General features: G+C 40.4%; 1 protein-coding gene across 3 annotated transcripts in view; it reads left to right on the plus strand.

The window, feature by feature from the left end:
• Positions 1 to 24,423, plus strand: part of PARD3B (par-3 family cell polarity regulator beta) — a 383,490-nt gene that overhangs the window by 336,308 nt on the left and 22,759 nt on the right. For all 3 annotated transcript variants that reach the window (XM_084209781.1, XM_084209782.1, XM_084209783.1), the window contains one exon: positions 18,999 to 19,078. In XM_084209781.1, coding sequence (XP_084065907.1) covers positions 18,999 to 19,078 — 80 coding nt within the window. The remainder of the gene's footprint in view (positions 1 to 18,998; positions 19,079 to 24,423) is intronic.

Raw genomic sequence — 24,423 nt, forward strand, 5'->3', positions numbered from 1 at the left:
AATTTTGTGACCCAAATTTGTGAGTCAATGTACCTGCCATTCTTCTTTTGCATTGTTTTTGTAAACTAAAATAAGAATATGCATCAAATGTGTCTTCCTGTTGAAATTCTGTGTTGTGGTAAGTGTCCTCACAGGCCTCAGACTGGGTCGGTGCTACCTCTTCAGCAGCCTGAGGATTTCTACCTCTTATCTGAAACTGATAAAACTTTATGAATGCTCAGATGAGGTTGAGATTTGTGATCCAGTGTAGCTTCACAAGATTCACAAAGGTTTCTTCTAGATAATCCTCTATAAGCCTTTCCTGTTAGGTATAATGCCCAGAGATTGCTGATTTCCAAAGCTTTGCTTTTCCCATGAGACATGTTGTCCTTAATCAAAGCACCTGAAACAGTGCTTAAAATACCTTAATCATTAAATGATTCATAATAGGGGCACCAGGATTGTTGTTTTTTGTCCTTCCATTGCAGGATATTTGTAAACAGTTTTGTTGTGAGGAATGGCAGTCTGCCCAAAAATCAGAGTTTACCTTGAGGGCTTTAGTACTCTGAAATTTGTTGCTGCAACAGTTCCTCTTGTTGAAGTAGTTTATAAACTTCAAAGACTTCTGGTCTCTTCATTGCAACAATATCATCCATTGATCCATCCAGCCTGCTTTCAAAGGCACTGTCTTTTAGTCTGGGAAATACTGCAGCCACAGCTGCTGTATTTTGACTCATGGCTGGAAGTTCTGCTTCTGTGGGTCGTTTTCCCCCTAAAATACCTATGTTACAGTCTACAGAGACAGAAAAGAAGCAACAAAAATAGAATCAAAATATTAAAAAGAAAAAAAATGTCTCAAAGCATCTTGCTAGAATGCTACCTCAAGGCAGCTTTTAAGCAATGCCATCATTCCCAGCTCGGGCAGCTGACCCTCAGCAGTACTGTGGTAACACAGATTGAGCAACAGCTGATTTTTTTCCACCTTTACCTATCAGTGAAGAGACATGATGATAACTAATTGCATAATTGCAAATAAATAAAAACTTATTCTAATCTTCAGGATGTCAGGATTTCTTTAGAGAGACAACAGACAGCTGAGAAGCAGGAAAATCTTCTGGTAGAAGTTTTCTTTCTTCCCACATGAGGTTATGGCACCAGGGAAGCTGCAGCTGGAAAAGAGATGCTGCGTCTCTGTATTTTTAAGACTCAATTAGTCCTTTCCTTACTTTTCTCAGTCAACTGTCTTACCTAAGCCAACTTTCCTGTAAGATGTCTTTCTAATGTACAGCAGCTGCTGTAATCACTTCCTACCATCTCATGAAACATGCAGATAAGTTGGGAAAAGTAGAGGATAATTTGAGAAGACACTATCCCATCGCAAATCAGCAGCCTCAAAAAACGGACCCTGGGTCTTGTCCTCCAAAATAGTATCTGAGAACTCATGAAGCAAATTTCAATCTGATAAAGCTGACATTGACAAGTGGCCTTTAGCTGACACTGTAATGGGACAGAATTTCTAATAGAAGGGGTATTTCTAACAATCTACTTTTTTTAAGTGGGATAAATCAAGTTAAACTGCAGAGCCGACTGAAAAGCTAGCATTGTAAGGGAAAATGATCTCATGACAGGCAATTGGGATCCATAAATGTTTTAAAAATAAGGTCAAAAATTCATTTTAAATAGGCCTGCTATTCTCTCATCATCCATTCCTCCCCACTGCATCCATTTTCCAATTCTCCTCTGTTCTTCTCATCTGTTGCTGGATGAATTTTTTGCTCTCTTGCGCCTTCATTCTGCTTTCTCTTCCCCACAGTCTATTCCTTTTCTTTTTGTAAGAAACTGAATAATTCAGTTTAGTGTGTCTCCATAAACAGAGAAATGTGTATAGCACTCTCTCTGCTATAGAGCCAGACCGTTTAAAATTCTTTTCCGATTCCGTTGTGCTTTGGTTTGTTGTCAAGTTTTTAATCCTTTGGACTTTCTCCACACAACCACCCCCCCTTCCCCCCGCCCCTGGCCCCTCCCACATCACCCACCCCTCTTTTCAGGTTTATAACTAGGATAAATGATAAACCAAATTCAGTATGGTGTATCACAAGGCTTAAAGTAAACCTCAGCTAGTTAGCCAAAGGACAGGCTGATAATAAGTATAAATATTGTCTAGGAAAATGAATGCCTTTTGTTGTCAGTGTAAAATGAGATTACCCTAAAATTTTCTGACAGCTAGGGAATATTGGGATGTATCAGCTCTAAAAAGGGTTTAGGCATGTGCGTACATGCTCATGTCTTACTGGGACATAAGATATTCAGGGCACTCATGAAGATACCAAATAAAAACCTAATCCAGGTCTCCCAAATGAGGCAGATGTTAGTGTACTGTTATCATAGCTGCAGTATCAGTCAGACTCTGAAAGAACTGTGTAAGAATAAGCTGCAAGAACTTAGTCTCTCTAGGAGCTGGAAGGGTTTTTCACAGGCAGTCTTTTTTTCAGGGCTTTAGAGTCACAGCCTAATAGCAGATCATGAAAAATAGCTAAGGAGCTGTCAAGTGAAAGCCATGCAGTTAGCATCTGCCCTTGTATTTAAGGGCATTTAAATAATGAGGAATTAATCATCTATTTGAGGATTTACTTGGATTGTCTTACAGACTTTGTACAAATCCAGTTACTTAAAACATCAATTCTTTCCTTCAGGATGGCAGTAAATCCTTGAAACTTTATCTTTTTAATGTACATTCAAGGACTACATGTAACACCAGCCACATTGCAAATAGTTCCTCACCTGTTAGTGACCACAGCAGCTTCACCATATAGAACCTTGGGTTAACTGTTTGTAAAAGCCATTTCCTTATTTGCAGATAGGATTTGCAAGCTTGTAAATAACCTAAAGATACAAGAAAACCTGTCTCTGGATCCTGGCTGTGAACATTTCAATTGAAATAAAGCTGTAATGTACTGAGTCTTGTCAGTTCCCAGTTGAGAGTAGGAAAAAAGAATCATGCCTGTGTGTGTTAAAGGCCACGTACTTTATTGTGTGCCTGGCAGCATTCCAAGCCTAAAAATCAACGAGAACAAAGAAAGGAGCATTAATAACTGCATTATTTTTCCATAATGTGTCAAAGGGTTCTTCGCTTCCTTCAGGATGAATAAGGAGCTGTTTGTACTTTTCATGATCAATTAATTCCATGTTCAGGATGTTGCATTTCAAATAGGTTAGGTTCCTAAAGCACACAAACATTTGTGTTGGACTATGGTTAGAAACCAGAATTCCAACTTCTAGAATAGTAACATTCCTGTCTTCTAGCGCAATGGGAGAAGCTGACAATTTTATGTGAAACCATATAGCAGAAACTGATGCAAATTCCAGACTTTCCAAGTCCACAGACTATTAGTAGAAAACATGAAATAAAAAGAAAAGAAGGAAAATCCAATAGCATATTTAAAGTGTAGCTGCTTTGAAAAATACAGATCGGAAGTATTTGTTGTTAGAATGCTAATTAAGAGAGTACTCAAAACATTTTATTAGAATGTATGATTAACTTACTGATCAAGAACTTTTTATGGTTCCAAATTATCTCTGCTTAATGAAGCTTTCGGATTGGGATGTATTACATGGAGCTGTTCTAACTAAGCAGAGTGATTTTGAAATTTAGAGGCCAGCTTTTGGGGTAGTTTTGGGGGGAAATTATTTGGGAGAAATCCCCGCCAAACCTCATGTGAAAAATAAACTATTCCAAATGGCACATGCAAGGAGAACCAGATTCAATTCCATTAATACTAGTAATAAAGAGTGACTTCTATAACTTGTTTGGAATCATTCCTACTTATACAAAGGTTAGATTTGGCACAGATTATCTGAACCAGAGGGGAGTCTGAAACGCTCATGTCTTCAGGCATACACTTTGTACATGCTCTCATTTACCAGGGGAAACAGTTCTGGTACCATATGTCATCTTATCAAAGCTCATTGGTGCTGTTTATACCCTGCAATATTATGGGAATTCCAGAAATTCTTTGTGCCATTTATTTCTCAAGGTGCCTCTGCATACAGCTGGGTTTTGTTGTTTTTCAGTGCAGGTGGGTGATTCTGAGGAAGACAAACACTAAGCATTTCTCTTATTTCATACAAGTTGTTGAAAGAAATCAGACAAAAGCATGCGGTGCTGCCAGGCTGTGGCTGTCTTTACAGGCTCACAGTACTGAGAGATTCCAAATGTGCCAGCAATCATGTCCCTTGCAGTTAGGACAGGTTCTTCTGATATTGCCCAAATGGAGCATTAGAGTGGGGCATTGCAGAGATCGTGACAGCTGCCACAGATCAACTTGATATGATATGAAGGGCCCTAGAGGTTTTCCATTGTATACATTTTGCCTAATTTGCCAGTATGTTAAGGGAGGCAAGAAACAAATCTCTAACTGATAATTATATTGATGAGGGGAGTCTGTGAGCAGGTAATCCATGCAGTTTAGTATGCTGAACAGTTACTGTGTTTGAGCATATAGCCCACAGCTCTGCAGCTTTTATCTGTTGGCTTTTTATTATGTGGGGCAGGAAAAGTGGGCACAAAATAGCCTTTTTGAAGCTAGCTGTAATCTGGCTTGACTGCAGTTCTCAATAGTAGCTGCGTCTTTGCAGTTTGCTTTGGTTTTGGCAAGCTCCTGCCAGTATAGCCTTCAGCAAGCTTCTGTCTCCTTGTTGGTCCCTCTGTAGACAGGGGGCTGTGTGGTCACTTTCCCTGAGCGTGTGTGCACACTCTGCCAAATCTCAGGCCGGCATCACATGGGGAAGCTGCAAGAGGACTGAGATTTTAGCACCGAGTCTTGTCACATGGGGCTGCCAAAGCCAGCACTTTGCACCCTGAGCTTTCCCTCCCTTACTTAGCCTCAGTGATCCTGCTCTGTGTCAGCTGTGTCCCAGCCCCAGCAGCTCAGTGCCCCATACACCAATGGAATCAAATACAGCTGCTCCTGGGTCGGGCTGCAGGGGAGGGGGGGAAGTTGGCTTCCTTTTCAAACTGACCTCCTCTTCCCAGGCCATTAGTAGGAGGCCTGCTTCAACTTCTGCAAGGGGGCCCCGGTTACAACACTCATTTTTTAATCACAAGACAAATCTCTTATGCCACTGAAATTCATGTCTGAAGCTAAGCATGCACTTAGCTATTTATTGGATCAGGCCTGAAATCAGGCCTCCAACCTGATCCCCTTCAGGCACAAGCTTTGGCCTTTACTACCAGGTATCCGGTGCATTTGTCAAATAGATGCTGTCATGGTTGACTTCTTTTTCAATTCTTACTACTTAATTTCCGTGGGTCATGTTCATGTTCAGTGTTGCAGATTAAAAAGAAATCTCCTCCCTAGAACATACCTATGATCCATAGAGTTGCCTGGCTACTGTTGTCCCAGACAGCACCCCCTTTCCTGAAGATGCTGGTCACTGTCCAGCTCTGCCTGCTAGGGATAATATCCCGCTAAACCAGAGAATGCTTTGGAGAAAGGACTGCAAAATTTGTTCATTTAGCATCAGGGAAAGCAGAATGACCTCAGTGAGGCGAACAGCAATGATTGCCCAGCGTGTGCAGAACTTGGGGGTCAAGGGTTGAGCTTGAAAGAAGCTGGGTCAAGTTATACAACTATGTCATTGAGGCTGTTAGAGAGCCCTGATCTTGTATTGGTTATAGCTAAATATGTGACAGAAGCCAACTGAAATAATGGACTTTTCATTACTTTTGATTTCTGGATTGAGTTCTTCTGTTGTATTACTTACTGTGCAGCACTTCTCATTCCTGCAGTGCAAGATCTGAGCTGGAGGCCTTGGGTCTTCTTGAGTTTTGCTGAAGTTCCTCGCTGCAAAATGCATTAGCAGAATTGCTCTTTAAATTTCATCCTAGGTGCAGCTTCAGCAGTCAGGGTATCAGTGCTCTGGCTACATTGTTGTCTTGCAGTTAGAAAAACACTAAAAAGTTCAAGATTTTTTCACAGCCAAGGTGTGAAAAGTAATTAGAATGTATCACTGGTGGTGGGTATTCACAATTATCTGTGAATATATAAAGGCCCTATTTTTCTCAACAAACAGGCGACGTTGCTATAATTATTTAAAATGAAAAAGAAAGTCAGTGACTCAGACATGGAGAGATTGGGTGGATAACTTTATTAGTTCCCAGTCTAAGGTCTGTAGTGCAGATGCTAATCTAATATCAAGACTGCATTAAAATAAAGTACAAAATATGGAAAAAGAGAACTGTATTTACCCTGTAAGGCTGGTGCTGAACATAACTTTGACTGTTCTGCTCATGGCCAGCTCTCTTAAATGTTCATCTCTAAGTCTGGCTCTTAAAAAACACTGGAAAAGGGAGCAGTAGTATCTTCCTTCTTGCTCCATACAGAATCTGACTGGAACACATTCCTCCTATCAGGTGTGCTGAGTTTTGAGAAGTTCTGCAAAAGTTAGTAAACAATTTAGTCTTTGTTTGCATTTGGTTTTTTAAAACTTCTTTTTTAAAACTTCTTTAGCCTTCTTGCTTGGTTTTTTAAAACTTCATTAGTGTTCTTACTTGTTTAATAAATTGAATTTGTAAGCAGAAATTTCCCAATGCAGAATGGCACCATGCAGCCTAATCTGAAGGGTTGATTTTGACTTGATTTTCTTGGTGTGTTTTTGAGACACTAATCAAGGAATTTTTTTATGTTAAACAAGTATCTTTGATGCTAAACACTAAGAAAGCAAGCACAACACATACTCCTGCCTGTGTTTTTGCTGCTTTTTCCTCATCAGATGGCCGGCCTGTTGTGTTAAATGTCATGTTGCCCAATATTAAGTAGCATCATTCCAGCTGAACACGTTGTAAGTCCTATATGATAGGAGTTGCTGAGTCTACTGTAATCCAGGTGATACTGGAATGTCTGCCTTGCAAGTAGAAATAAGAGTTCTGACCCTGTGCCTCCAAGGGTGTCCTGCTGCTCAGGACAGATGATATGTGAATAACCCAGAGTAGCATAGATTTCATGAAGTAGTGTGTCAAATTTAGCATGTAAGTTATGAATGCATACAACTGAGCAGCAGGACTGGTATCTCCTTTGCAATGCAGTCTGGTCACCAATTATAAGATCTTTCTAGATTCGTCTATTCATCCATTTTCTTGCTAGGCTGGAATAATGATTGTCAACATTATGATTGCAAATAATGCCCTTCTGTGTTAGGAATGCCAGTGCTGCATGTGACAACAAACAAGGGCAGTATATCTGAAGGAACCTGGACCCTAGGGAAGCATGGATCAGTTTATGCTTTCCACCATCAGCTATTCCAAGAAAAGTCAGAGTAGCAGATACCTAGAGTGAAAGTTTCAAGTTACTGTGTGACTCAAATACTGTGGATTCAAGAGTTTCTTGTAATGCAGTAAGCATGGTTATATTAAATTATATTCTCTAGGCCATAATTTGATGGTAACTTCTTCAAGATAAGATAAAAATTTATAATTTGAAATACTTGCCTGTGCCTTCCATCTCTGGTCTGCCATCATCAAAACAAAGTCATTCTGACAATCTAAATTCACTCTTTCCTGTGCAATGATTATAGGGGAATTTAGCAAAATGCTCTCTAGTGATACCCACCAGTGGATCAGTATGAACATCTACATTTGAGTTTGAAGCTAATTTTTAATGTATTTCTCTTAATTTGCTAGGAACATACTTGTCAAGTTAGCAATTAAACTGTAATTTGGTCACTGAGGTGTTTACATGGATTAATAGATCTCTCTCTTAAGCGTATGCTCCTGGGTTTGAAATAACAGCTATACTGCGTGGTAGCATGACCCCACTTGAGTTTCACACACACATGCACAAAATCAAATTCCATCACATTTTAATGCAAATTTTACCTTTGCAAATGATGGCCTGAAAAGAATGAGTTTCCATGGTAACCTTAGGGAACACATAACCTGTTTATCATAACTTCTCCATGAAGCAAGACAGGGGGTGGGGAACATGCTTTGATGTCAGCTATATTTTTCTGCAGACAGCATTCAGCTCTAGCACGTGTAGAGAATTTACCAAAATACTTGTGTACTGTCCTAAATGAACTTTTTTTCTGTTTTCTTAGAAAAAAAAAGCAGTTGTATGGAATAACACAGGAGGTAACTGCAATAGACAATATTCAACTCCATTAACTGACCTTCAGCTCCTGTCTGTTGTTTGACAACTAGGCCAACGTTTTGAAAGACCAATCAGAAATTAATAGTTAACAGATCTCTTCCATCACTTTATCTTTTCTTGCTTTCCCTCCATGCTTTAAACTTAGCCCTCAGGTATCCCTGCTGCCTTTCAAAGCCACTTTTTTTATTTTTTCTTGTTCTTTCACTTCCCTGCTGAAAGTACTTTTTTGAAAAATGCCTTGAAATATCTCTGAACTCCTACATTTTGGAGCTACCATGGAAAAAAATATATTGATTATACTTCACGTTCGGTGCTGACTTTCAGAGTTGAGGTGGTGGCTCCTGGAGCTGCCATTAGCGAGAGTGAGTTTGATGGCTGCGAGCATCTGTAAGGTTGTATTTTTCCTGCAGATGCACAGTAACTCCTGGCTAAAGGAAAGTACGTCTGCAACATTTTTTTAAGGTCATTAGGAGTAAGGAACAGATGTTGAGGTTTTTCAGAATGCCGCTTTGAAGTGCCACTTTGGAGTCAACTGACAAGACTGACCCTATAGGCAGTGATTTTTGGGATTGGAACACAGAGGAACCATTGCCCACAGTTACCCATCTGGTATCCATCTGGTACCAGCAAACAACAGACAGTACCAAATCACAGAAAAACTGTACCAACTGCTAAATTGGTATCAGCAAGCAAAGAAGGTCACCACCCAACAGCAGTTGCAAGCAGGAGAAACAATGTCTGTAACATTTACAGACTGGTATCTGAAGATCCGGAGGAACCTGATGCCATAGCATATGGAAAGCAATTCCTGTCTCTAAGCCTTCTTATGCTGATGTTGTTTGCTCAGTATTAATCCAGGTTTGGGGAGGGGTTTTGGGTTTGTTGGTTTTTGGTTGTTGCTTTGGGGGGGTTTTTTTGTGGGGTTTTTGGTGGTTTTTTTGTTTTTGTTTTTGGTGGTTTTTTTATTTTTGTGTTTGGTTTTTTGGGTTTTTTTTTTTTTGTTTGCTTGCTTTTGGGGTTTTTGGTGTTTTTGGGTTTTTTTTGTTAACCATATTGAATTTGCAGTGTGGACAGCTTTTGTCGTGATGCCATTTAAGAGAGTGCCTCTCTTTATTGGCATCTGTGTTTAACAGGATTAAGGTGGATTTAATACCCTGTGCTACAGACTAACCATTCAAATTCTAGGAGTACTGTTCCGTAGTGGTGTCAAATCACAATGGAAGGAGTTGAAGTTAACTTTTAACTCCATGACGATTTACTCTGCAGCTTTTCTTTGATGTGAAGTATTCTTGGGGAGAGCTGTGGCAGGGGGTTGTTTTCCAATTTTACTGCCGTCTTCCTCTTCTTCCCTCTGGTCATTTTCCCCCTTCTTCCTCCTTTGCTTTTCTTGAAGCAGTGTGCTGGTTTGTACAGTAGCTAAGTGCATAGAATGCAATAATACAACAGTGAGAGATTTAGTGCCTCTAGGTGCTACCCCTTCTACTCTTGAGGACCTCCAGCAAGGCATGATTTTATAGACAATGAAAGGCTTGCTCTCCCCTGTGAAGCCGCCTGCCTGCAGGAAGCTTTTCACTGTCTATTTCCACTACTTGCTCTGCAATTTAGTTCCATGCCCTGCTATTTCCCCCTCCCCTCCCTCTTTTCTTCTCTGACATACACATGCATATACCCCCTGCGTACACATTCAGCACCAGCACCAGATGTAGGCAGACGAAGTAAAATGGCGTTATCTCAATGTGTGCGTTAAAACGCTCAAAAATACACCAAACATTTTCATTTTGCCATCCTCATCTTAAATGGAAATATTGATCTGTCCTCTGTTTGCTTTCCAGGTACTGACACTGTCATTTCATTTTCCCTAAAAAGAGCACAAGCTCATAGCTGAGCTGCAAAGCATGGCCATTATACCCTGGCATTGGTGCCAAGAACTCTGCTGACTTAGCTAGAGAAAGATGCTGAAAGGCTGACTTTGAGAGAAAATTCAATTCAGTTCACTTCATACAATGTCTCTCATGAAGTATTTCAAAATGCCTTATATCAGGAGATAACATAATGAGAAAATGCTTTAGAGAACTGGGTATTCAGATAGCAAGACAAAATGATACACAACAATGAACTGGAGTAAAAGAAAAGACGACTGTCATTTAAAAGCAGTAATCATCTGGATAAGTAGTCTTGTAAACTAATTACAGTGAGAAGAGAAACAAAGAATGCAAGACTGGGAGGAACAAGAAGCAGCTTAGTTTCAAACAGGGTAAAGCAGAGGACTGGTTTCATGGAGGGAGAAGAATTACACACAGTATTGCAGAACAACTAAAGGAGACCTGCTTTAGAAATGTATCCACACATGTGGATTAGTGCGCCGTATATTGCATCACAAGTGTATCTCCATGACAGGTTAAGTTACTCTCTTTAGTGGCTGGGAAGAGATTAATTACTTTGGCCTGGTTCAGGGGAAGAGCAATTGAAATGCCTCCTTCTAGTAGTAAAGAATCAATGCTGATGGGTGCTGTGGGTTTTCTGGTTTTTTGTTTTGCTGCTTTTAAGTTTCTCTCTCAACCCAAGGGAAACTTCTGTTTGCCTCTAATTTGAGAATAGGTTTGCAAGTGAGGGTGTTGCAAATCTGGTGCTCATTAAAGACAATTAAGAGATAGAATTAACCAAAACATATTATACAACTAATGGAAAAGGAAGCCACCCACGGAGACGGACACAGGCCCGGAAATTATCTCATTTTGCTTGGTCAAAGGAAACTGTAGTTCTCCAGCACCAGGGTCTGGGGGATCGTGGAGTGAGGGTTCAGAAAGCAGAGTATTTTCTTTGTGGGACTGTGTAAAAACACTTTGCAGTTCTGGCTTCACCTCCATCTTTGCTGTTTTCTCTCTCTTTAGTGTTGCAAGATACAGCAAATGCTGAGAGCTTGTTTTCTACAAAACTAAGGCAATTGCCATGTTTTTAAACTGTTATGGGAACAGCCTGTTTCCCTTTTAAAGTTCCCATCTGTGTTTGTATTTCCCTCAGTCTATTGCCTTTATAGAGAATTTTCTGCTCCCTCTAAATCTAAACCATTAGTTTCACCTCCTTGAACAAGAGGTAGGGCATTACTGAGAAGGAAAAGTAAATCCTGTGATAATCAGCCCTGCTCAATTCCACCATGGAACACTGCTGTTTTCAGTGTTCCTGGTGTTCATTGCATAGGGAGAAGGGACAAGTGACTCTGAGTATGTACATTTGTGTGTGAGCATGTGTATGTATATGTATGTATCTGGAGAGAGAGGCAGAAGGGGAGCATTTAATTGCCTTGCAATCGGACCAACCAAGTAGTGTTCTGATTGCATACAGCTGATTTTCTAAGTGAAAATCTTCAAACCTATTCAACAGCAAAACCAAGATCATCAGTGACTCTGGAGTGTGTGTCTGTATTTCTTATAGGGAAGAGGAAGGTTGGTTTGATTACTATCTCTTTTTTCCTTTGGACAAGGGTGTTTTTCTCATCTGAGGGAAATGCATTCTAGCAGCATGAACATAACTATTAATCAGCACTTAAGCGATAATCAGTGAATGAAAAATGATGACCAGAAACTGAAAATGTACTTGCATAGCACCAAATGTACTTTGGTGCTTTTTCTTTGAGATCATGCCCTTGCATTTTAACATGAACAATTCTTATAAAATTAGTGCTTATGTATTCCAAAAGGCAGTGATTTAAAAAGCCAACACTTACTTTTCACTTGGAAAAAAAATACTAACAGGGAATGATATATTAAGATCTGCATAAGTAATGTTTTAAAGCTACCTTGGTAGTCTCTGAGATAGAGTCTCAGTTGATATGAACCAGTAATATCTTACAGATTTACTTAAGAGATGAAGATGCCAAAATCGTCGTCGCTGGAATGCTGTATTCAAATGTGTGAAGACATGTCCAGGATACAGAGAGAAATGTCTTTCCTGTATATTTTTGCTCAAAAAGGAGATAGAGGCACCGAGAGATGCAGGTGTATGTTAGCTTTGGGAATGCCTCCAAGAGGAATCAGATGCTGTTGAAATTAAAACAAAACTCCCCTCAGTATTTAGCATGCTTTTCTGAATCATGGCCAGGGTATGTGGTGGCACCCAGCAGAAGCCAAGGCTGTATGACTCTTCTAGAGAGCAGCACCTTGCTTTTGTTCTTCAAGATAGTTTTTGACCAACTTAGTCATGGTTCTAATACCATCAAGTGTTCTTTGGAATAATCTCAAAACCAGATTAGTATAAAATGCTTAAAGTGAGTGTGTGCTTAACAAAAAGAAAGCACAACATTCCCTGGGACTGAGCCCAGAAAGCAGAACTTCAGGAGACTGCAAGGTCATGACTTGGTGATTGGGCCATGAACAGGCATCTATAGCCATCCATTGATTCACCTTTTCAAATTATTTTACCTGCGTTTTCTGTTGACACAAATATAAAAAAGTTCATTTGCCACACTACCCGAAACAAACTTGAGGCCATTGCACCATGATTTGAGAACCTCTGACAACTGTAGTCCTGAGATATCTGTAAAATGGAACAGGAACAGAAAAACAAGGTGTCTCAGGATCTGCTGGGAAGATACTGCTTCCTTCCTTATTCTTGGGAATAAGTTTGTTTGTAACAAACAAGTTTGTAACAGGAAGTTGAAAGTGCTCTTTCTCTTCAGTGGTGGAAGTGGTTTTAAGAGTTCCTGTGGAACATCATCTTGGCCTGCCATTGCAGCCAAGAAGAAAAGCACAACTAAGAATATCAAAAAGAAGTATTGAAGGTGCTGTCTTATAACCAAACAATGGTAAAGCAGTACCAATGGGCTCATAGAACATTAGACTCCTCTTCGAGGACTACTTCTGCCATTAAAATCAATGCAACTTAATTAAAGCAAATTATAGATAGATACATCTATAAATAAGATATTAAAGTGCGCCGCTGAATATGATAATTGCTGCATATTTAGCAATCAGCGTGTGTGTTCTGCTTTTGCCAGGAGGGATTTCTTTCAGAGGAATCAATGGAGCTTTATTAAAAACCATCTAAATTAGAGGGAGAAATGATGAGTGTTATAATAACGCAAAATCACTGTTTCAACTTTCATTGCAAAACTGGGAAAGCAAAATATATCCCTCTTTGTGTATGTATGGAAAACATCAGGAAAATTCTTTTGAATTGTAGACAGTGCTAGAATTTTTAATCTTTACCTTTTGATGCAAAACAAAAAAAACCTGGATGGAAGAAACCTTGCTTTCTGTAGAAATGGTGGAGCTCTCCAAGGGTGGGGTAATGAGGATTTCACAGCAGTAAGGAATTAAGAAGACCCCATCAATCTATTTCCTCCATTTCACATGGACCATCCCGTTCCCTGCCTTACATCACCTGCCTCTGTATCAGCAGCTAAAGAAAGTGTTAGCAAGTCAAATTGTGCTCTTAAATTTCACTTGCAGTTCCCAGAACCAGGAAGAGTTGAAATGCAAAACATAAGTGGGTTAATTTTGATGCTTCACCTGTGTATGAAACATTGAGACCAGGGTGGGGAATAAATCCACTTTTACCTCTCCATTTTTCTTCAGTTTTCACTTAATTGAAAACAAAAACCAACTGTGTCTCAGCAGAGGGGAGACCTGAAGGTTAAAGGGCAAATTCCGTTATACCACAGCTCTTTTTGGCATGCTGAATCTCAACCCATGTGATTAGAAACGCTCACAGACAAAAGAAGAGCTTTGAGAACAGAGGTCAAACCAGCATCTGAATCAAGTCCTTTAGCAGATGATCACAAGACTATTGAAAAATGCACTAAGCAATGCAGCAGTTCTATGTGTCATGTTTATACAGACTTTCAGGCAAAAAGCAGAACTGGGTGGCATTTTCAAAGCGCTTGGATTGATGGCAGAGCAGAAGCTTCACTCTGCAGCCTTCCTGGGGTGTCTCCTGTCTTATAGTGCATGTCAGTCATATAAAATACAGTGGTAGTATCCTGCTATTTTTATGGGTAGAAAACCACAGTGCACAGGCTCAAGTGACTTTTCTGAGCATAGAGAGTGAATCAGTGAAAAAGTTAGGAGTCCCAGGACTCCTCTCTTCATAAGCTTTTCCTGATCTCCCATAATTTTAAATAAGTCAGGTGTGGCTCAAGTGGAGTCAGCAGTGTTTTGCCCTGGATTCACAAACATGTAGCTAAAATCCTGTCAGCCTTGAGGAAGTTATATTGTTGCTATTTAGTTAGTGGGCAGCGCACTGTCCAAATTTTCTTTCTGATCTTAATGATAATTGAAATGTTTGGAGGAAGCTTATTGTTCGGAAGTCGGGGAAGAAAGGGCTGAAAAGTAAAAGGACAGTGATGCTTAGCATATGAGTGAATAATTAATACTCCTGAATACAACACCCACTGTATATTTCTCTTTTTTAACAGTGGGAAACTTTTGACTGTGAGCAGAGGAATGGCTGATTAAGAAGTTTTGAAAGATTTTTTTTTAACCAACTGACCTCTGCAATGATGATGAAGTTTTCTATATGCAAGTCTAAATACCTGCAGGAGAGGGAACAGCAACTGCAACTTTATGAGACAGCCAATCTGAAAATGTCTCTGCATCATTTATTTTCCTTAAAAGCAGTATCCATGGTCTTGTGTTTTCACTGTGCTGGCTTCACTCAGGATGGACATTGAGCAGGGAGCCCGGTGGGAATACGTGAGAAGAAGTAGAGCCCCAGGCAAAAACACGCTGTCCTGCTGAATTCTGCTGGTAGGGGCAAGGAGTTGCTGCTGATTTCTATTTGCAGTGTGGTAGCTCTCACCTTGAGCTGTGTGTGGATGCACAAGAAAAAGTCTATTCTGGTTTCATGAAGCTTAAACTTCAAAAAAGATCGCTACAGTTGTTATTTTTTGTGCCACAGCATTTTTCCAGCCCCTAACGCCTTGACCCATGAGGAAGGGGCAAGGGAGGCTTTTCTGCCTTTAGCAAATGCTCCAAGACAGTATAAGACAGGTGAGGGGGAATGAAATGCAGTATCTCCCAGGGAAAAAACACGGTCACATGCACTTTTCTGTACAGTTTTCAAGATAGTCAGGAGTTCAGGATTAAATAAATCCTTTCTTTTCCCTTAAAGAGCTGTTATTCTGCAACCCCAGAAATCTCCTGTAGGCAAATTCCAGACTTACTCAAGACACCTGCTCACAGGTATACTCTATTTATAGCCTAAAATTTATTACAGGCGTTTGAATGCTCTAAGATATTTGTTTCTGGCTTAATCTATGCTGTCCTTCAGTCTACATTTCTACCAGCCTGGTTCTTCTGCTGGCAACTGGCAGGGGTTTAATTAATGATGAAGAGGTGTCACAGGATATTTTCTGAAGAGATACCTTTCTATCACAGAAATCTTGTTAGCTAGTGAAAATTATTGTTTCTAGAAAGAGAGACTTAAACAACAGAAGCATTCACTGGCCATATATAAAAAGCACCTCTCTGGCACACAGAAAATCCTGACCATGAAGGCATTGAGTTACATGGAGGCAGTGTCTTGCCAGTTTTTCTGGTATCTTGTCTCTGAGTGTAGCCACTGCTGTGACTGGGATTCCCAGAGGGGCAATTAGGAGAACAACGTGCTGGTACAGAGGTTCTGCTCTCCCATTCAGCTCTCCAAGGCCTTGCCTTTCTTCCACCTGCCAAGGACTTCACTATCTCCTCCTAACCAGATGTTAGTTGGTTTGATTCATTTTTTGATCCAGTTTATTCAGTTTACATTCCACAAAGGCCTTGGCCATACCAATACTTTGCAACAGTTACATTTCAGGAATTGTTTGCTGTTGTTTTTCGATAGTGTTTTCTTTCCTCGATAAGTGTGCTGCTCTTTTAATTGCACTGATGGGATGATGGCTGTTTCTGTGTTTATCTCTGCCCATTATTTTTGCATATTCATGTTTTGCTTGTTAGTTGAGGCCGCTCTTAAGAGATGAACTGTTCATAATGATGCCACTTATTTAAGTTGATGTTGTTAATTTAAACCCTAAAAATACAGGAGCATATTTTGGATCATTTTTTCTGTTGTGCATTATCATACATTTCTGAAATGTGTATTTCACCTGCTGCTGTGTTCTCTATTGATTGGGGTGTTGGTCTCCTAAGCTCTTCCAGCTGCATCTGTAGGGACTCAGCTGAGCACTGCACCTTCTGTCAGCTCCCTTGCTGGTCACCTTGTGGTCACAACCCATTTGGCTTTGACAGGACTTCCAGGTTTTAATCCTGTTTTATTAAGATTACTGTTTCTTCACCTAAATATGTTGTGATTATTAACTGTGTTCAAACTTCCACACCTGGTCTGAGGGCCAGCTGCATACGTCCTGTTTTAGGAAAGGAGAAGTTGGAATATTTTGATCTTAGTAATTAGTACATTTCACACCGATTTTTAGTTTAGTTTGTTGTAGAAGGCAGCAAAGAAACCCTTTGCTTTGACTCTTTCTGAAACATAAATAGCTTCTACTGAGGAGGTGTTTCTATTTTCACAATTTCTCTTTTCATCAGGGTAGCATTTTATTCCAGGCACCATTTTGGCACTCCAGGCTGAGTGATGATACGCTTTTACTGTCGCATGGACAGATGGAGAAGGAAAATCAGAAGAAATGGCTGAGCCTTTAATTAGCTGTGCAGAGCCAGAGCATGCTTTTCCAGTGCATTGGGGGTTTTATATAGGGTGTGGAGACTCAGCCGCTCGATGGATCCAAATTAGCAAAATTGTGTATCCGCCACCAGGGTGTTTCTATGGTAACTGTCTCTCAAATCATATATACAAACAGACCTGGCAGGGGCTATTGCCTTCTATTTGGTCTGCAGGAAATCATCAAAAAAGGGGTGTTTTCAGGCTGAAAAAAGGCCTTGTGATGTAAATATTTTTTACTTTTGGTGGTTGGTATAAGTTTTAGGATTTCTGCTTGATGCTGGCACAGTTTGAGTGTTTGTGTTTTTTCGTGTTGCCTGGCTGCTGTCACTCCCTTTAGGTGTGAGAGTGCAGGAAACTCACACCACTACCAGACTCGTGCACATAATTAATCATCTGTCTACAGCTGCACAGGTAGACAATCAAAAACTGCATGTTTTTATGAGAGACCAGATTATACATTTCTTTCTTTTCCCCTCATTCTTCTTCATAAAATGGGAGAAATCTGGAGGGTCTTCTCTTACCAGTGTACCTGGGAATTTAAGGGAAATTATGAACCTGATGAAATTAGTAGTGTAAGAGCAGCCAAAGTGGCTGTGACTCTTCACCTAAGTGACTCTATAAAGTCTCTCTGCATGTTACTTTTTCTGGTGGAAGAAATGAATGAATGATTCCTTTAGCCTACTGCCCTCTTTTTGAAATGTAGGGCAATTATTGTTATTTTTTGCTCATCTAAAGTCAGGCACTGCTAAAGCATGGGTCATTTCAAATCAGAGGTGTTTTTTTCTTGTGGCCAACAGTTCTGTGTGGATGCCTTTCTGTTTTGAATGAGATAAAGGAAGCTTGCAAGAGGCCTGCACTAAATAATTTTTTTTCATTTACGAGTATCTTGGATGTTTGATGAGTGCCAAGATGCGTAACAAAATTTGTCTGGAATAATTTCGAAGCCTGTCTAGCAGCTGCAAATGATACTACCTCTCTTTGCATAGGGCTCATGTTATGTAATGTAGACAGAAATACTTTGTAAATGTAGATAACACTTAAATGCACCTGAATGCACAACTTTTCTTATTGCAGTGGTTTATACATGTGTTCAGTGAAAATGGTGTATTGTGCATAAACTACAGGACTGACAGAAATGCACTTTAACCTGTAGAATGCAAAAAACATGTTAATTTTTGTTTTCTCTTTTTTCTAATCAGGCATTTGCCAAAAGTTTAGTGTGATTTATTACTTTCTTTTTAATGAATTGTTAAAAATGTTTGAAAAGGCATTAAATCTTCCTTTCTGCTATTAATCTGTAAAAGGGGAAGGGGATTTTAAATGGCCTCTTAGTATATTGCTTTATAAAACTGCTGATTCTAGCAGCACCGGAATAGGAATACATACTAATGTAGGAAACACTGAAGGCAGTCAGAGCCTCCTCCATTTATGGAAGAAAAGACTAATAGCTCCATTTTAACAAGGCTCTTAACACTTTGGGCCATCAGCAGGCATTGAGTGAAATTGGGAGAGCTCCTGTGTGCTAAAAGCATTGAAGTTCAGCGTTTGTACCCGGTTGGAGCCTTCCTGATAGAATTGTGCTCCCCAGCCAATGCCCGTTGCCATCTTGAACACAAACCAAGTAGTGCTGGCATTTTGACTGAGTGCACAAACGCTGCACTTTTGAAATGGCACCAGAGCATCATAAATGCACTTAACTCCCAGCTGGATACTTAGCTTTGCAGGGGCCTTAGGGAAAGTTTCTGCATTCGTGTTAAGAATGAAAGAAAACCTGTTTGTATCATATTTTATGCTTAAGCAAAACAAGCTAGTGGAGGGAAAAAAAGCAGGCTTGGTACTAAGATGTTAGCTTTGATTCAGGTAGTTATGCCACTGTAATCAGAAGGGACGTGCTTAGTTAGATGATATCCTCGTGTTACTGAATTCCAGGAGAAGGGCCAGCCAGGGAAGAAGAGAGAGTATCCCAGCTAGTAGGCAGATGAGGGAAAGGTGCTGAAGATTGTACCTGCTCTAAACACTTCTTTGATACAGAAGCCTTTCTTGTTAGCAGTGATAAGATTATGTATGGGATTTGAAGCTTCTTTGAGCCCCTGCCTTTCTTTTGTTGATTTTGGCATGTTGCGGCATCATGTGTTCTCTGCTTATCGTTTTGAGAGGCATTGTTAGTAGCTGGGCTGCATAATTGATCTTCATCTCTAATTACTCTCCTCTCCACAGGTGCCTGGAAAAGGTCCAGATGGGAGCTCCTACAATCTTCACTTCGAGGGGGTGGAAAGGCAGTATGCATCCTTACCCAGGTACGGCACCAAGCCTCCTTCCAATGGGGAGGGAGGGCAGCCCACAGCTGCTGTCCAGCTCTAGCATGAGAGATTATTCTGCACTATTGTATTGTCATCTTTTGCTGCTGATTTACTGCCATTTTATACCTGTACTATTAATTTGGACTTTTGAATTTTTAAAAAACAGGTCTCTCATTGAACATGTCAGGAAGAGTCATGATCCACAGCTATAGAACATGACACAGAAGGAGCTGGCTCTGCAAGAGTTATAACAGGGCGTAGCAGGGCATAAATGACTGAGTTTGTCATGATATAATCCCAGCTGGCATTGACAGAACATTGCTGTGGAAAGCTTCCACTACAGCAGCCACAGCTACTGAAGTCCCACTGTTGCTACAAGTGGGACTTTTTGACTGCAGTCTATTCCATGAGAACATCTCTGTGCTTTTACTGAATGCTCTGGAAATGTGAGTGAATTCTCTGAGGGCTTTTTTTAATTTTTAATCTTTATCAACTGAATGAAGAGTAATTCTAGTCTGAAACCAGTGGGGTATAACAAAAAGGAAGCATTTCAGGGATTTCAGCCCCATTTCTATGGGAGTTCTAATAGTGGAATGTAACACAAATCAAGTCAGAAAGGGGAGTGAGAGCATGCTAGAAGAGATAGTGGGAAGCAGGGAGAAGAAAACAAAAATAAAAAAATATTCCCTCTTTAGAATTAGAGGGCTGGGCAAGTCCTAGGAAACATGGTCCAATCCACTTCTTGGACCTAAAGGCAGGCTGATTTGTAAAAGCAAAGCAAAAATAGGTATCTATAAGCAAGAAGAGATTTTTTGGGGGGTTTTTTTGTGAAGTAGTGCTGGCATTTAGGAAATCAGTGAGTTGGTTTTTTTTGCTGCTTCTTTTTCTACTCAGCTATTTACATTCAAAGGTGAACCCTGAAAGATTGATTGATAAATATGTAATGCTGTGTCCAATTCCAGATGAAAATACAAAGAATATTTTACTTTTGTTAACCAGAATATAAAGGCTGTCTCACAAGGCACTGTTGGATGTCTGTAGGCATTTTTAATGTATATGATTTCTAAACCAAAAGATGTGTCTGCAGTTTACTTCCTGCCTTCAAATTATATTTATCAGCCATTTTTTCTTGGAGATTCATCCTGTGCAGTAACTGGCTTTTCTGACAGAGGCCTGCTTTCCAACAGTGTGTCTTGCATGTACTTCCTGGCTGACTGTGGGTATTTACTCTTCTGGGTAAATGGCCATCTTTTTTTTTTACAGTCCTCCAACACTCATGTTTCACCAGTGATTTTTGCATGTTAGTTAGGTGTACTTTAATTTTGCACGCTCCTTTTTTATTTCTTTTGAATTTTCATTTTGTTGAATACTTCCTCATGGGCTACAGGAAAGTAAATTCATAACTGGTGCTCAGTGTAACTCTCTACAGCAATTTTTATATTTGTCTTATGTCTTCTTTTATTAATTTTCCCTTTAAGAAAATTACCCATATTTTTTTCAAGTGTTGTAAACTGAAAATTTTCACAGTGAAATAACTTCCATAAGCCAGAATTGGTTTTTGATTTCCCCAGTATTCCTTTCAAGGGGAATGACCAGAAGTGAGCACTACAGTGCAGATGCAGACATGCCCTTGCTTGTGAATGTAGTAAGCCTTCTCTGTATCCCTTCTGTCCTGTTCCTTTCCAAACTGCTGCATCCTCAGCATGCTCCCTAGGTGTATATGCTGCTCATCTCTACAATCTGTGTTTTTGAGGGGTTTGATTAGTTGGGTTTTGGGTTTTTGTTTTGGTTTTTTTGGGTGTTTTTTTAAAGTAGATTTATCTGAATAAGATCGTGAATTTTACAATATTGTTCCCCAAACCTCCATTTGACTCGCTGGGAACACAACTCTCCAGCTCTTAGAACATGTCTGAGTATTTAACTGGTGGGAACTCTCCATTTAGAAAGTCATCCAAATATTCCCTAAGCTTTGAAGATCACTGTGAGAGTGTCCTTTCTCTCTGTGCCTAAGGAGATTATGCTGGAGAGTGAGAAGACCTGCACTTCAGCAGGGCTGTTTGTGCTTCTCAACCCAAACGTTTACGCTGCTGCGCGCAAGCCAAGCCGTGTCTCCAGAGGGTTTCCACCCTGGCAGGAGTAGAGCTTTGGGATATCACACACCCTTGGGCGTGCCTACAATTCAGCAATCGGCTGCTGCTTTTTATACTTCAGTTTTGTAAGTTTTGCAGTTTCATGTTACTGCAGTAATTAAGTCCTGGCAGTCACAAATGACTAGATTGTACAGTGAAGTCTAAATCCAGATGAAGGGGATGCAGTCTCATTGCCAGCCACTAATGGAAATGAGTGATTTCTTTTGTTCTTATGGCTGACTGCCCAGGAGTATAGAGGAATCCAGGTAAAAACCACCCATTTGCCAACCAATTCTCGGCGGTGGAGGATCCATGAAAACTACTGTAATGAGCAGCATTATTTAAAAAAAAAAAAAAAAAGAAATTAAGAGAAAGAAACAGAAATGTAGAAAGAAATGAAGAGGTAGTATTTCCTCAAAAGAGTAGCTTTTTTCTCTCGAGCATTTTAGTATTAGTTCAGTTTCCTGCCCTTGGGTTTATTCCCCTTCTTTTGTGCTGTCCTCACTGTGGTGAGGCCGCTGAGCCGCATTGGTACAGATGCCATATGGAGCTGTCTGCATACTTAGCCATTTAAGCCCAGTTTAATAAGAGATACTTACAGAGGCTTCAGATGAGGGTTGTAGATGCTGGGAAACAAATTCCTGTTGCAATATTACGTTGAGTCCAGGAGGATATGACCTTTGCCTGCCGCTCTGGTGTGGCACACACAAGGAAGGAGAGGAAAGCGCTTGGACTGCAGCCAGTTTCACGGGATGAGGAGGGAGGAGGGGATCTGTGCTGTGTGAAGAGTAGCTGGGGCCTACACCCTGAAACTGTTCTGCTCACCTGAAAGCCACCAGGACTCATGCCAGTGTGTGTGGGCATGGACAAATTAAGTAAGAGGGCTTTGGTCTTCCTCCCCACCAGACAAGAAGGAGGAATGTTCACCTAGCAAAATCTTGATCAGCGTTTGATGCCCCTAAGACGTTGTCCCATTCCTTTGCAAAGGCGTGCATCCTGCCTGAAGTCAGATCTGAACATACCTGCTGCTGGCTTGAAAAATTCTAAGCTTTGAAGCATCATTGTGGCTTTGTCTTTTTTTTTTTCTTTTTTCTGTTTTTTCTCTGAAGCTGTTAATTTAAGTCTAGATATTATGGACCAAATTCAGGTGATACAAGTCTGTATTAACACTGTTTGAGGAATTCAGCTGTCAAGTGTGCTTGTCTTTTCAGTAAGTGCAGCAGCAAATTACTGTCCTGGTCTCACTGAAGTCAGTGATGTCCTTTTTTCCTTTGAGTGGAGGATCTGTTCCTGTGTAAGGTTACATGTTTAATTAAAAGGGGAAACAGGAGGCAGCAGCTGTTGGAGAAAGGCTTTCTGTCTGACTGGTCTAAGGAGTGGTGAGCTGAGCTACATAGTTAAGTTTCTACATAAAATAATGCCAGCCTGTAGGCTTACTTTGGAAATGTCTACAGAGGCAAACATCTGAATTAAATGATTACTGGCTGTGGCAGCAGAGTGGCAGGTCTTCATCTCTCATTGCATTGTGCTGTTCTGTCTGCAGAAAAGCAGCAAAGTGGGAGAGACAGAAATGGGAGGCTTTGCAAGAGAGATACAGTTCTTTGCACTCAATACTTATGTGTTGCCCTGAGGCTACTGCTAAGTAGTGCTGAGTAGTAGTATTAAGCAATGTTAAATCCTCCTGCTTAGGAGAATGGCTTGATTCTTACACATCCTAGCCTCTTCTTTTGGGAAGAAGAGCAGGGCACGGTTGTGGGAGCCAGAAAAACATTTGTATCTTTTAAACTATTTTTAATTTGTACTTTCTTGGTGTAATTCAGAATATTTTCCTGATGGAGCTCTGGAGCAGATATGAAGCTGAAGCTGCTCTGTTTGTTCATAGTTCTATTTCTGAGCTTTCCTTTATGGAAGTCTGTCTTAATGTAAATCACAGTCTTGCTAATGGCAGCCTTGTTTGGAGAAGCCTCGTGTTCAAGGGCACGTTCTTTTCTGTGGTGGTGGAAAAGCTGGCTGTGACCAAAAGCAGACTGACAGGCACTGGGACAGCACGCTGGTTGACAAGATGAGTGGGGAGTAGAAAGCTCAGCCATCTTTCCAATAAGAAATGCTGATTCCAATGGAAAAGTAGTACTTCAGACTTTCTCTGGAATTCTCATATTACTGAAGAACACATTTATGTCAAGAAAAGGGGGGGAGCCAGGAAGGCTGTGAGAGCATTAGAAAATAACTGCTAGCATGGAAAAATGAGTTCAGGCTGTGTAGGTGGGTTCAGCTGTATTGCCGTGGCTGGGACGAGACTGCTGAGCAAACTGCTAATTCACTCACGAGTCTGTCTGAAATGTAACGTGCATCCTGAAACTGGGAACCTTGGAAATGGATTAAGGAGCCAGCCTTGCCATACAGTGGCAATGGGTAGTCTTCTTATGCTGGAAGCTCCTCTTCAGGTTGACCATGCAACTCGCATGATGTGAGAAATGGATTTGTAAAGGATTCTCAAAATCTGACTGAAAGCTCTCAGAGTCTTGTACATTTGTATGCAAGCTCTGAGTTAAAGTATGCTGACTTAGAAAGGCCATGGAATAGAGATGACATTGTTGAGAGAGAGACTGAACTAGAAACAAGTTTCAAATGATGGCCTTGCAAAAAGACCAGATATTTTGGAGAATTAGAACTGTTAAAGATGCCCTGTAGCAAGACCACTGGGGTAAAATAATAGGTGATTGGTGGTAGAAGCATTAGCAGAATTGTGTGGCAAAAGCTAATAGGCTGGAAAGCATTTATAAGGTATTGTAACCAGGAAATAGGTTGGCTGCTGATAGAATGGTGTTGAGTTTTACATCTCTTATCTCTCACCCTTTATTCTGATAACAGAATAAAATCTTTTCAAACGCCTCTCAGTTGCCCTGTCTCTGTAGAGCTGGGATTTTCCAACACAATTCTTAAAGCAATAGCTGAAAGCAGCACACTCTCCATTTCTAGCTATGATGCCAGAAAGGACGCATTTTTGGTCACCTTGTCTGAGCCCTCCAAGACTCTGCATTTCTGCGTCAAACTAAATTTCAATTTTGATCCATCCCATTACTTTTGTAAATGTATTTACAGAAGCATCTAACCTGGAATTAGAATGTCACATTGTGGAGAATTCATTACATTCTTTGGAGGTTAATTATTTTGCTGCTTAAAGAGATCATGCCTTTTTTTTCCCTCAAAGTC

Source organism: Fringilla coelebs (assembly GCF_963513975.1).
Source record: "Fringilla coelebs genome assembly, chromosome: 7".
In the NCBI taxonomy this organism is placed as follows: Eukaryota; Metazoa; Chordata; class Aves; order Passeriformes; family Fringillidae; genus Fringilla; species Fringilla coelebs.